Here is a 13621-nt window from a genome sequence, read left to right on the forward strand (position 1 = left end):
CGGATATAATTATTTTATGTATATTATTGACTAGTTAAGTAAGAATAGTAATCACAAACTAATTGAATTATATTCAGGTATTGCAAGTACATGTATTTTTAATTATATTACTGAATATTTGATCTTTTTATGTTTTATATAAAAGAGATTGATTATTATATGCCTAATATATAATTAGAAAACTTGAGTCTTTAATAAATAAATATAATTAATAGTAACAAATCACAATTATATATATATAATATAAATCTAGTTATTTAATAAAATCTAATAAACTATTATATTTTATACTAATGGATTCTAATTGGATAAATGACTAACTTTACATTACATGAACATTTTTTAAATCCCGAACCCCTTGTTTGGGAGCTCGGGACCTTGATAGCGATAGTTTGATGCTTGGTTGACAGATATAAGCAATTCGTGTTTTGTGTTGTCTGATCAAACAGTGAGTAGTCTTACCCTCTAAACATCTTTACTAAATTATGATATATTATATATTTATATGCATGCACTCTATGTTGATCTTCAGCATGAGTATATGATCTTATATAAAGATGATTATAGTTGAACATTTTTTTTTTCATTCATTTGTTAGGTTGATCTCGGACATGACTATGTAAATGATTTAGGAAAATGATTAGAGATGAATCTGATACATATTTTATTGGTTGAATTGATTTTTCAGCCTCTCTTAGTAAACCCTCATCTGGACAGCTTTAAGGACCGGTAACTTCTCAACTGCCTCGACTTTTAGAGCTTCAGCGAGCTCTTGCTGAAGGAAGCTAGGGAGCTATTAGGAATCGGCTTGATCCGATTCATCGCGGTTCTGCACGGGATTTGGGATCCACGGGTGAAGGCACAGATTCCTAGGTATAGGATGGAGATGATAATGGAGTGGAGGTCGAGTAGTTGATGGAGGTGGCTCGACAATAGATGATGGTGGTGGTGGGTTGCGGATGCGGATGCGGATGCGATAGATGGTTGAAGGCTATGATTGGCCTACAACTGTGATAAAAACCGTACAATAGATAGAGACGGTTAAGATAGAGATGAAGAGGGAGAAGTAAGCTTGCCCTATGGGATTAGGGAGATCAATGACAGAGATGGAAGGGGTGGCGCTGGTTGGTAAAGAGGGAGGAAGGAGATGTAGAGGTCGACAACCTAGTTGAGAGAGATGCTAGGGCAAAAGGCAATTAATCTTTCATTCCAAACATGCCTAAGATACAAGCCATAAGACTCTATTTGTAGAGATTAAATTAAAAAGTCTAAAACAAATTTAATTAAACCAGTCTTCTTTATCTTCTCATATTAACCCTTCATTTTTCCGCAGATAGATTTCAAATCTGGAGAAGTCATGAATACCAAAGTTGTAGATCTGGAGGTTTGTGATCTTATCCAACTAGTTTATATTATTCGGATATCTGTAGAATATTTTGCGAATATTTTTCTAAAATTATATAGAACTAAATTTATCTAATTAAATAACATCCTAACATACTAAGACTTTGACTAAACCACATAAGATTAATAAATAAGATAACTAGACTTGATCTATCAAGCCCAATATCTTTTTGAGGTCATCTGATCTAGTCCGAATCACATCAAGAGCTTATCTCTCAAGCCTTGATGTCAATCGCCTTTGGAGATCTATCTGGCACTATAATCAGGCGATTCCTTGGGTCATAACCTTCATTTAGCGATGTCTTATGGACAAGATCCCGGTTTGAGTCGCTCTCAACAAAAGACAACCCTAAGTTGATACACTATGCTGAGCCTATTTCGAGCACTGAGACCTGATGCGTCATTTATAATGATTGATTGACGGTAGTCAAAGCCATCAATAGCCCTTCTGAACAACCTAACAGTATTATTTATCTCTTTAGTGATTAGAGAATATTTTAGGTGGATAAACACGTACTCTTCCATCCAAATTTCTTTTATGAGCAGAGCCAATAATTGCAATGCCCATAACCCAGCTAGTCTAGCACTAAAAAAATACCCCTTTGAACTAGACCGATCCACTGTTACCGTAAGATGAGATCTCGTTTCAATTAACTGTCTATGGACTTTACTTAAAAAAGCATGAGGTATAGCCTATTCGATTGACAAAATCTACGGCCCACGGGCTGAGATCCATCCACTTCGAAAACTGTAGCTCCGGAGCCCATCTTCTTTTAGATTCGCTTATGATTTACAATCTTTACTATATTATAAAGGGTAAACTATGAGAACTTTTATTCTGCAAACATAAACTTTAGGATTTGTGTTATAAAACCACATGATACTGCTTATTATCATTTTTCTTCATTTTAATTATTTTTCTACTAAAACATAATAAGTTATTTTTCTATTGGTATGGAGAGAGTTTATTAATTTGTTGTTTCACCGTTCACTTCAGGATTATTTTTTCCCTATTTTAGATTAGAGGACACTAAAGATCAAATTATTCCTATTCTAAATTCAAAATAATATTCAAATTATTACAAACAAAATTCTAATTATAATTTTACTTTTGATTTAACTCAAGTTATTTTTAAATTGCTCTTTCTTCTCTCCTACTACCCACTTATCCCGGTCCACAAATCAAAAATTTAATTAAATTTTTTATATCCAATTCTTTTGCTCAATTTTCTCACCTATCTTTAACTCCTATAACCTATATCTTACAGGCATCCATTGTATACCTATAATAAAATAATATATATTATAAGTATGCATTACTGACCGATAATAAACAATAACCGTTCTAATTTAAATTTCTATATCAAATTAAGAGCATTTTAGTTAATTTTTATTTTTTGTCATATCAAAAATAAATATTACACTATTATTCATGATTACAAGTAAATTATATTTTAAAAGTAAAGAAATAAGAATAGCTGTACTAGATTGAGCTCCTAATATCAATGCCAACGGATTAAGTAAAAGTGTAAAACCCAATCATGATCATCACTTTTAGCTTGCGATCTACATTTTAACACCCCATTGTCCTCGCCGCCAGCTAAGCTCATTGAAGACAGCCACTAATATCAGGCAAAAACCAGCTCACGATTTACCCTCTCTTCCCAATATATATTTACCCTCTCTCACCTTCCCACTTGTCATTGTAGGGGGGGTAATTGAGTCATTTAGCATACCCCGTGAAAGAGATCTCACCACCTTCTTCCTTTCTCTCTCTCTTTCTCTCCGTGTAGATCTCTTCTTCCACCTATCGCCCTCGATTAATCCAAAGGGAGGAGGAAGGAGGAATAGAAGTCTTAAGTGGCACTTCTTTTTGCTACTCTTCTCTCCTTAAATCCATCGATCTCTTGGTTCTTTTTTCCCAGGAGGAGGGAGGAGGTGAGGAGGAGGTGAAGAGGAGAGCATTTTGTGTTTCTTTTTCCACCTTTGAGTGAGATCTGCAAGTAGTCGACGAAATGAGTGGCGAAGGTCTTCTCGAGATCCAGCCCATCGAGCTAAAGTTCCCATGTAAGCCCATTTCTTTGATTTTTCTTGAAACCCATCATATCTGATGTACTAAAATTTCCAATTTTTTTTTTCCATTGACCGGCTTGGTATTTTTGGATTTTTGGGTGAGATCTTGCATATCAATTTGGTTTAATGCTCGTTTTTCTCATGATCTGTCGCCAGTCCTTGATGGGTCTGTCTTGCTTTCCTGATATCGTAAGTGGTGAGCTTTTGGGATGGGGAAATTAATTAAAGGAAGTATATTTCTTGTGTTGGTTTGTGGGATCTGGTTTTCTTCTCTTTGTTTGAGATTTTCTTTTGGGATTTCGGTTAGGTTCCTTTCGTTCTGTAAGATTTCGACTGACATAAATTGGTTGCTTTGGATCTCGAGTAGTTGAATTGAAGAAGCAGAGCTCATGCTCCATGCAACTGACGAACAAGACCGATCAGTTTGTTGCATTCAAGGTGACTTATTTCACTAACTTTGATTATGCAATTCAACATTTCCGATTTGCTCTTTAGTGTTCAATACTGATTCGAGAGAGACATCGTGTAAACATTATACTTTCTGTCGCTTTGTAGGTTAAAACAACCAACCCGAAGAAGTACTGTGTGCGGCCCAATACTGGAATTGTGTTACCTGGCTCAGTATGCGATGTAACAGGTAAATCATTCTCTAATCTATGAAGGATGATATGCAACTAGACAGCATCTAGTTCAATAACCAAGCAATTTATGTCATTGCTCTGATTTATTGTAAACTACCCATAATTATGAAGATACAAAATGGTTCTGTTTATCGTTACTTTATTGTTGTTCAAAAGAATATATGAATTTAGCTTTCTGTAAAGACAATAGTATTTGGTTGCATATGGAGCAGTGATGAATCCAAACATCTTGTGTAGTTATAGATCTCGCAAGTTGTTGGTATGTCATGATTTATTTATACAATATATGATTCTTCAGCAAGATTCTTACTGTTTGCTTAGTGTGAAACTTCAACTTTATTGGTTGTTCATTCTTGATATTTGTAGTTACAATGCAAGCTCAGAAGGATGCTCCTCCTGACATGCAGTGTAAGGACAAATTTCTCCTACAGAGTGTTGTTGCAGAGTATGGTGCAACGGTCAAGGACATAACCCCAGAACTGGTGGCTAGCTTTTGGCTTCTCGCTATTTCTCTTATATGTTCACTTCTTTTTTTTTCTTTTCTTTTCTTTTTGGAGTGATGCATTTTTTGGGTCTCAAATATTTCTAGTTCAACAAAGAACCTGGTAAGGTTGTTGATGAATTCAAGCTGCGGGTTGTTTACATCCCTGTTAATCCTCCCTCACCAGTACCAGAAGAATCAGAAGAAGGAACTTCCCCAAGATCATCCACATTAGAAAATGGGGCTCAAAGTCTATCCATGTTTGACTCTGTAAGTTCTTATCAATTGCTTATGGGTTTTTGTTATTTTTCTTCCAAAACATCATATATGCAACAAGAGTCTATGGCTTTTCTTGAGCAAGCTTATCTAAACTGCATACGCCAACAATAATTTCAGGTATCCAGATCATATGAAGAACCATTAAAGGAGAAGTCCTCAGAGGTGACTTTGCTTTCCTCTTTTTCTAGTGCACTTGTCTGTGTGCATTCTGCACCTTTCTTTTGCTTTACTTAGAGCTTCTGTAACTTCACTAAAACACGACTTGGATATGTCTTCCTTATTGGACAAGGCTTCTATAAATGCTGAGTGCTCACTTATAGTTTAGCTGCAAGTAAAGAAGATCTCTATAGCCTGATTTTGAATAGATTATGATCTAATTTTATAGAAGCCCTACATAAAAATGACCAAGTTTTTGGTCCTGTCCTGAAACAGAAATTAACCACAGATAAGCTCTTGCCGATACCTAGTTGTTGGCAATTTGTATAGAGGACCATGCTTTTGTAGTGTAAATGCATAAGTTTATGTCTTGGAAAATTACATCATCAGTAATGTTACCAAGTCCAATATTGTAGCAGAAAACAAGCAAGCTTGTGTTCCTCTCCTGAAACAGAAATTAACTGTCAACAAATCTTTTGCGAATACCTAGTTGTTGGCTTTTTGCATCAAGAGGACCATATTTCTATAATGTGTAAATGCCTAAGCTTATAACTTTGAACGGTTTTACAACAGCCCCACTAGTGTTACAATGTTACCAACTCCAATAATTATTGTAGCAGAAGACACAGAGTTAACATCAGATTTTTAATTTTAATAATCCATTTAATGTTCTACTTTTATAATCTGTGGAATGCATCTGGGTTTGTTAGCTTTCATTTATTGTGCCTCATTGGTGTCAAGACTACTGTAATTGTGGTCTCAATATTTCCGAATAGTTTTTTTAACAAAGGAAATAATAGTGCCATCTGCAATTTCACTCTGCCACATGAAAATAATAGTTTCATTTTTGATATGTTCCCAAAGGAGGAAGATCTCATCATTTGTCAGAGATCTTCCTCTGTGATGCTATCAAGATACTAGGTTGTTGCACATCCTCAGATCAGTTTGCAAATAAATTACTAAAACTACTTGGAGCTAACATTTCCAATTTAGCTATTGTTTCCAACTTGCATCATACATATATACATACTGCAAATCTGAACATCATTCTTCTGGTTATATCCTATAATGTTAGAATTAACTCCATTTTTCTTAGTCTTGGAGCTCTTAATCTATCTAGAAGTTATGTATTATTTATATACTACCATGGAAAATTAAAAAATTTCATTTTCGAGGGGGTTCTTGGGTCATTCAGTATAAGCCATTTACTTTATTATTAGATGAAGGCTCCGAAGCAAAACAAATATATTGGAGAAAGTCAAAAAGACTATTTTGACTTGGATTGCTTTGCCCATGGCCAACCAAATACAATCAACTCCTAGAGGCAATCCACAGTAGAGGATCATTACTTAAGTGAGCGAATCCGAGCTTGATCGCCTCTAGGAGGTGGTGGAAATCCTTGGTTTGACTTACTAACTATAGGTGCAAAGATAACCAAGCTCCTGAGGTAGGTGCCCTTAAGTTATGGAAAATGTTACTAATTTCTTCCTTGGCTAGTTGGTCTGGGCTATTATGTTGGTCACCCTCCTAAACCTATTCTATTTCTTATAATAAATAAATAATGCATACTACCTAACTTACACTTCACATTTGTGGCTACAATTTAAAATTATGCAATCCCATGATATCTCAAGCTAAAACAGAATTTGCTTCAAAATCTTTGTGATTGTCTAAGCATGATAATTCTTTAAAATAAACATCTAGATATGGAGACATAGACACAATCTTTTTACATAGAAAAATCTCTCTCTAGAGAGAAAATCACATGCTCGATTACACAAGGATCAATCTATTGCAATGAAGGTACAAGATACATACAATCTCCACTGGTAGACACCCTACAAAGAAGAGAGGAGATCATTCATACATATCCGACATCAAATTCCACATTGGAGCCTCATTTAGAGACGTGGAATTTGATCTCGGATGTTTATGAATTATCTCCTCTCTACACCCTAGTCTCTTAGGTTTTATTTATTATTATTTATTATTTTTTTTGTCTTGAAGAGATAGCAGGAAATAGCCTTCAATATCCTTAAATAGGTGAAAGAAATCCAACTATAATTAGCCAGTTGGAATTTATTGCAGGTGTGGGCTGATTGTATGCATTTGAAAGCTTGTGATTTTGTTCGACTGTTTTTTTCTGCAATACTGCAAATTTGTTTTGGTATTCAAATGGATCTCAAATTTTTTTCTTGCAATACCCCAAATACATTTTGTGCTCGAGTTGTCTCCGAACATGACTTCAAACATTTGTATGTTCTCTAGTAAGTCCATTTGTTAGGCATGTATACAGTCTTCAAATGGTGTTTTGGATCTAGTAGCTCTTGACAAATTCCATGTCGCCGGATGAGAGCTATGTCTGAAAAACTGCTGCTGAATTAAAGTCTGCTGAAATTAATTCTAAGTCATTAATACCTTATAATATGTACTTAAATTCTAAGGTTCGTATAACCCAAATTTATGTGTTACTATTCACGTTTTGCCACCTGTACAGTTCTAACTTCTAACACTAATTACTCACTTACTAAGATATATTTGCTGCCATTGATTTGTTAAATATCTAGAGTTATTTTTGGTTTAGTAGGATAGCATAATGTACCAAGAATGAGATCCACAAATTTTACCTCTAGCTCTCTTTGAAGTCTATTGACATGTTGCCGATCTACTCCCAACTATCAGCTGATAATAAGAAATGCACCTATTGAGGTTGGAGAGAAAGTAAAATAAAAGCAGTATACAAGGGGAACTACTCATATTCTCCTGTGATAGAAAGGTCTAGCATTCATCAGAGAGTACTCCGCTTTTCCAACTACAGTTTGTGATCACTGTAGGTGAGCGCAGTAAGCAATGAGAGCAATGTTGGACTTAAAACTGAACATGCTATTGATTTTTGTGAACTATTTTATTTTTTATTTGGTGTGGTTTCTTCATAGTTAATAATATTTTCTTCAACAAAAATCTTGATGGTGGTTTTACTTAACTTTATTGTTTTCCCCCTAAATGATTTCTCTCTAATAGGCCAAGTAGTCTTATGACAGTGTTGTCCCAAGTCTCAACAGTCAACATGGGAGTAGAATCCAACAAAATAATTTCCCTACTTTAACTTTTATTTATGATTCCTTGTATCTTATATGGTAGGGAAGAAAAATATGAGCGCTTGTATAAAACTACAAGCTAATTTGGGATTGTCTAAACTATTCATGCTTCTATTGATGCCATTCAATTATAAGAATAATCTAGAGTGTTTCTAATTGGATACAATAGGTAAGATGTTATGTAGGCGTATTATGAACTTCTTTTGAAAAAAATTGTCATAGTTATAAATGAAAATGAACATAATCTTGAGTGGGGACATACCAGGAATAATCACCCATATTAATGAATTAAAGCAAGTCTTGCTAGTAGAGATGTCAAAAAAGCTCGTGAGGCTCGTGAGCTTGGCCTAAACTTGGCTCGAGCTCTAAATGAGCCGAGTCGAGCTGGGTTTTCTAGCTCGAAATACTAATTGAGCCGAGTCGAGCTAGACTCGGCTCGCTCGAGCTCAGCTTGACTTAGCTCTATATATATATTTTTTTAATATATTATAATATATAATGTTTGTTTAAAAATTTATAGTAATATGTTATAGCATCATTGGTACTGTACTTTAATCTCAAATAAGATGATATGGGTTCGAATTCTAGATTTTACATTTAAAGGACTAATTTTTTAAATTGGTTGGATGACATTTAGTCCCATATCAGAAAATGAAGAGTTATAATTTATCTTTATATGTACCCAACCCTCAAAAGATTATATTATTATAACTAAAATTTAAATATATAATAACAAATTTAGAAATCGAACCGAGCTAGATTTTATTAAGCCGAGCTTAGCTGAGCCCAGCTCGCTCAAGCTCAGCTCTCGTCTACACCCCTACTTGCTAGTGACAATGTTAAAGTTGAACTATTAGACATATTTAAATTCTTTTACCTAGTATGGAAAAACACATTGGTCATGTTTTGACACTTGTACAATAAATTTATTAAGATTCCTGTGGAGGCATAGGACAGTAAAAATTATTAAGAGTCATAGAATTTCCATTGCTGGATTATTGAGAAGCTAGTTCAGACCATTGGATAACATTTAATGTACTCTTATGTGTGAGATCTTACTTTCTATGTTAGTACATTATCTGATAGTCCTTTTTATGCTGAAAAGCAATTATTCATAACCTTCAAAAAGAATTTGTATTAAAAACTGTAATATTGATTGTTACTTTGTGAAATAGTTAGTTAACACCACATACACATGCTCCAAGATCTAAGCTTATTGTTTCTACTCATGTAGTATGTTTTAATATAATTTAGATTCTAAATATATATGTGGGGATTAATATACTTTGGAAGATAGACATTAGTAGAATCTAAGTGCACTGACAACTTTAGGGTGATAATAGTTTCAACCTAACAAAAAATGTCTAGGAAGGTACCGGAAGCCTAACATTTCTACATAAACCTTTGACATTGTATAACATCTGGAATAACTTGTTTTGGATGGGCATAATCACTTTGTATTTTAAAGGATATTTATGCAAAGAAACACTTGTTTTGAGTCTCCAAATTCTATTCGCATAATATATTTTTCTTAAAAGTTAGTGCAGCAAGTTCATAAGTTCAGAGCTTTTGGTGCCTATAATCAAATTTTGTCTTGTAGGAACTCACTGTGATTTCAAGGTTGACTGAGGAGAAAACTTATGCGATACAGCAAAATCAGAAGCTTCGCCAAGAGCTGGTATGAACTATGAATTTATTGCTTCCTAGTTCTGGAATGTGTAAATTTGCTTCACTAAATGCCAAGCATTTTATTTCTTATGGGCCTTGATTACTTACCATCTAGTTGAGATTTGAGAACACATACAAGTGAAGTAATAATACATATTTCTGATGCCAACTGTTCAGGTAATCCACATAAATACCATTTCCGTTCAAACACCATGTATGGTCGAACCCTGTTTAGTCATAAGGGCTGCTGCACCTTGTCTTCATGCTTCGTCTCTAATCCGACCTTATTTTTTGTTACCTGTGTACGACACTATAGAGTCATAGTGAGATTATATATGACTTCACAGTCTTAAAACATTCACAATACATTATCATCTTGATCCTTATGACCTATTATTTCTACAAAGCGTCTCCTTTCCAGTTTTCATCCTAGATAATGGTTCTGTTTCCAGATACTGTGTGCTTTTTTTATTGCTTACCAATTGTTGTGAATCCGACCTGGAAGGATCTGTTCATAGGAAAATTATGAAATTTTAACAAGTGATAGCCTCACATATTATGGTTCTTTTGGCTTTTGTTTGAGTGGATTTGGAGATTGGAGCAAGAAGTTATGGCAAAAAAAATGAGGGAAAGTCATAATAGGGCTGAAAAGGATTATTCGATGTTGCAGCAGTCGTTAGAGGGTGGAGGACTGCTGTGGTGATAGGTTACGGAACGATCCTTTCAAGATCTGGATTGATTGCAGAAAGCAGTCCGCGCAACCGAAGAAAAATATTCTCCCGTAGTCAAAAAATTACGAAACCAAGGTTGATCGATCCGTAACTTCTTGATCTACATTTTTCGTATTTATGCTCTTCGTAGATTCGAACTGCAACTGGGACGAAAACACGCTAGAGTGGAGGTGATGGTGGTGATGACGGGTGGAGTAGATGATAAGGTTATGAATGATGAATGAATATTGGTTTCTATCCTTCTCTATCTTCTTTCTAGTTTCTCTATCCTAATCTCCTTCCTCCCTCTTCACCAACCAGCCACATCTACCGTTGGCAAGGTCTTATCTATTTTCTAACCTCCCTTGTCAGTCAAGTCCTCCCTCTTCCTTGGGATCTCGACTATTTCTTCCCCTTCGTCCTTATCCTCTAAACTACATTAACTATCCACCCTCATCTCCATTATCATCTATAACCCTATCATTCACTCCACTCGTCACCACCACCATCACCCCCTACTGTAGCATATTTTCGTCCCAGTTGCAGTTCGAATCTGTGAAGGGCGTAAATACTAAAACCGTAGATTAGGAAGTTACGGATCGATCAACCTTGGTTTCATAATTTTCTAACTACGGGAGAATATTTGGTGAATATTTTTTCTCAGTTATGCGGACTGCTTCCTGCGATCAATCAAGAACTTGAAGGGATCATTCCATAACCTATCATGTGGGATGGTGGAGCTCAGGTGTAGAGTAGGGTAGCTCGTGAAGAAAGGTGATGGCTAAGGTTTGGAGGTGGAGTTAGTATTTCTAGACAAGATCTACTCCTAGAAAAAATAGATGGCTATAGTTAAAAGATAAAAGGCAAGATAAATAATTAGCTAAACTCGATGTTCATTCCCCGATGTTAATTAGCTTATTCTCATGTCTACATGACTTGCTGGATTAGCCATAGATTTCTTGAGTAGAAACTTAACAAATAAGATATATTACACTATCTTCAACTTAAAAACTTTAACAACATGTTTATTTTGTCTGGTTTTGCTTTGGTCAGCAATTTAGCATAAAATTCTAGATGATAAAGTTCAGGTTGATAGTCGGTCATTGAAACCTGCCAATTCCTTTGTTGCCTTTCCTTGTGCTCTAGCCTCTAGCTGATCCATATTGTTTAGAGAATTCTAGCTTGTCCTAGCAATGTGTGATGAAATTCTATCTGTAGACTAGATGATGCTTAGAAAGCTGCCTGATTTGGGGAATGATATGTTCTTGCGGAGTTAATATGGGCATATATAACAATAACTAGATGACTAGGGAATAGACAGGAGCTCTTGCTGATTTCAACAAATTATGTGAAAAGGAAGTTTCATTGAGCTATGACAACTAGGATGACTTCATTATGTTTTGACTCCACTGCGTGCTCCCTTCCTATGAGCACTAGAAACCATGAAGAGTGAAGGGTTTGACTGACCATTATTCATAAATATATCATTGGAGCTTACATAAACAAAAAACCTACATCATACCATGATTTTTCTTTTCTCTAATTCCCTCGTGACTCTGTTATTCTCCAGGAATTGCTAAGGAAAGAAAGAAGCAAGCATCATGGTGGCTTCTCATTCACATTTTTGGTGCTTGTGGGTCTCCTCGGAGTTCTAATTGGATATATTATCAAGAAGACTTAGAGGAATGAAGTTTTCTGATTAAATTATCTTGCAAAGGTAAATGCTATCTGTTGTGTTATCTCCTAATGGAGTAGTGGCTCTTCCTAGAGGGTTGGCTGAGTTACCTTGTAAAAGAATGCGTTTGAATTGTACCCATGTTGTGTCATGTTGATTCTTTGTGTTTTAGGTTAAGTTGTTTAGGATGAAGACAGAATCCATAATTTGGTAAACAGAATCCAGAAATTGGGAGACATGATGCAAAATCTCTCTTGTTATATTGAACCCCTAATTTTGGGTTTGAATGCTCACTATTAATGGGCTTTAGGAGAACTTACAATTGATATTTATGAGATATAAGGCTTGAATGCTGAGCAGTTGGAAGAAATAGAGAGAAGAAAATGTAATCATGTAATCAAATTTAAAGGCTAAATCACATCTGGACTTCCTGAATTCCCAGTATTACTTATGACCCTTAAAAAAAATCAAAAGGAACTCAAGAAAAATTGAGCCTCAAGTGGTAAGTCACTCGAATTTATCATTAGTGAAATAGCCAGTCAAGGCAAGATGGGGCTTTTGTAATTTAAATATATTTAATATTTTTATTTAGCATATAAAACTGAGGGTATATATTCTTTTATAGTTGATGTACATTCTTTTTATTAGAATGCACATAATGCATGCTTTTGTTATTATAAGCCAAAAAAATTAAATACAATTAAATCGGAAAAACCTCAGTAAATAGCTGTTTGAATTTCTAGTTTGGGAGCACATTGGATCGAAATGAAAATATTGAAAAAGGTGGAATTTTGCTAGAGACTGAAAGTAACACAATCTAACGACAAAAACAAGGAATCCAGTATAACAAATTAGACCCAAATACAAGGAATAACTTCAACTAAACCCTAGAGATTTGGATAGGAAGACAACCAAATTGAAACACAAAAACAACAGAGCACCCCAAAAAACCTAGATCAGCGTACCAAATTACCCATAAATTTAAGAATTATGATCAACAACCATCATATACTTCAAAATACAAATAGAAACAACCACATTCTCTCAAACCTAGCACATATGAAATCAACTCACTCCAGATTCGAAACTTATCGAGAGAGGAGCAGTTAATGACCCCCTCGAGGGTGATCACAATCATTAGTATGAAGATGAAAGGGTATATAATGCAAGCAAGGACGACAATGGTGTGGATGAGGATTCAACGATAGCTGTGATTGCCAGTCGCCATTAGAGAGCTGCGGAGTTGCTGGGAAAATAGATATTTGTATATAAATTTTGAAATCCCAAAAGTTTTTTTTTTTTGAGGTAAAAGTCCTTGGACTAGTTTTCATTGATGAAGTCGATTACATATTGGAATCTGCTCAATAGCAGTCCACTCATGAGAACCTCCTGAAGTTACAACAAGTCTAGCGAGCGAATGGGCCAAGACATTGTTA

General features: G+C 35.0%; 1 protein-coding gene across 1 annotated transcript; it reads left to right on the plus strand.

Annotated features, from left to right (window-relative positions):
* Positions 1-3103: 3103 nt before the first annotated feature.
* Positions 3104-12445, plus strand: LOC140788780 (vesicle-associated protein 1-3). The gene is made up of 8 exons (XM_073138227.1): positions 3104-3471; positions 3845-3915; positions 4033-4114; positions 4485-4600; positions 4708-4869; positions 4996-5040; positions 9733-9810; positions 12081-12445. Exons 1-8 carry the CDS (start codon positions 3420-3422, stop codon positions 12189-12191), a joined length of 717 nt encoding a protein of 238 aa, XP_072994328.1. The 5' UTR covers positions 3104-3419; the 3' UTR covers positions 12192-12445.
* The last annotated feature ends 1176 nt before the right edge of the window (positions 12446-13621 follow it).

Source organism: Typha latifolia, chromosome 5 (assembly GCF_019914945.1).
Source record: "Typha latifolia isolate L0001 chromosome 5, TyphaL0001v2, whole genome shotgun sequence".
Taxonomy (NCBI): Eukaryota; Viridiplantae; Streptophyta; class Magnoliopsida; order Poales; family Typhaceae; genus Typha; species Typha latifolia.

Bases quoted from the DNA above. Each gene is read 5' to 3' on its own strand.
- LOC140788780 (XM_073138227.1), top strand. From the start codon at position 3,420: ATGAGTGGCGAAGGTCTTCTCGAGATCCAGCCCATCGAGCTAAAGTTC. The intron at 4,115-4,484 runs GTAAATCATTCT...TGATATTTGTAG, and splicing joins CTCAGTATGCGATGTAACAG to TTACAATGCAAGCTCAGAAG. The intron at 9,811-12,080 runs GTATGAACTATG...GTTATTCTCCAG, and splicing joins AGAAGCTTCGCCAAGAGCTG to GAATTGCTAAGGAAAGAAAG.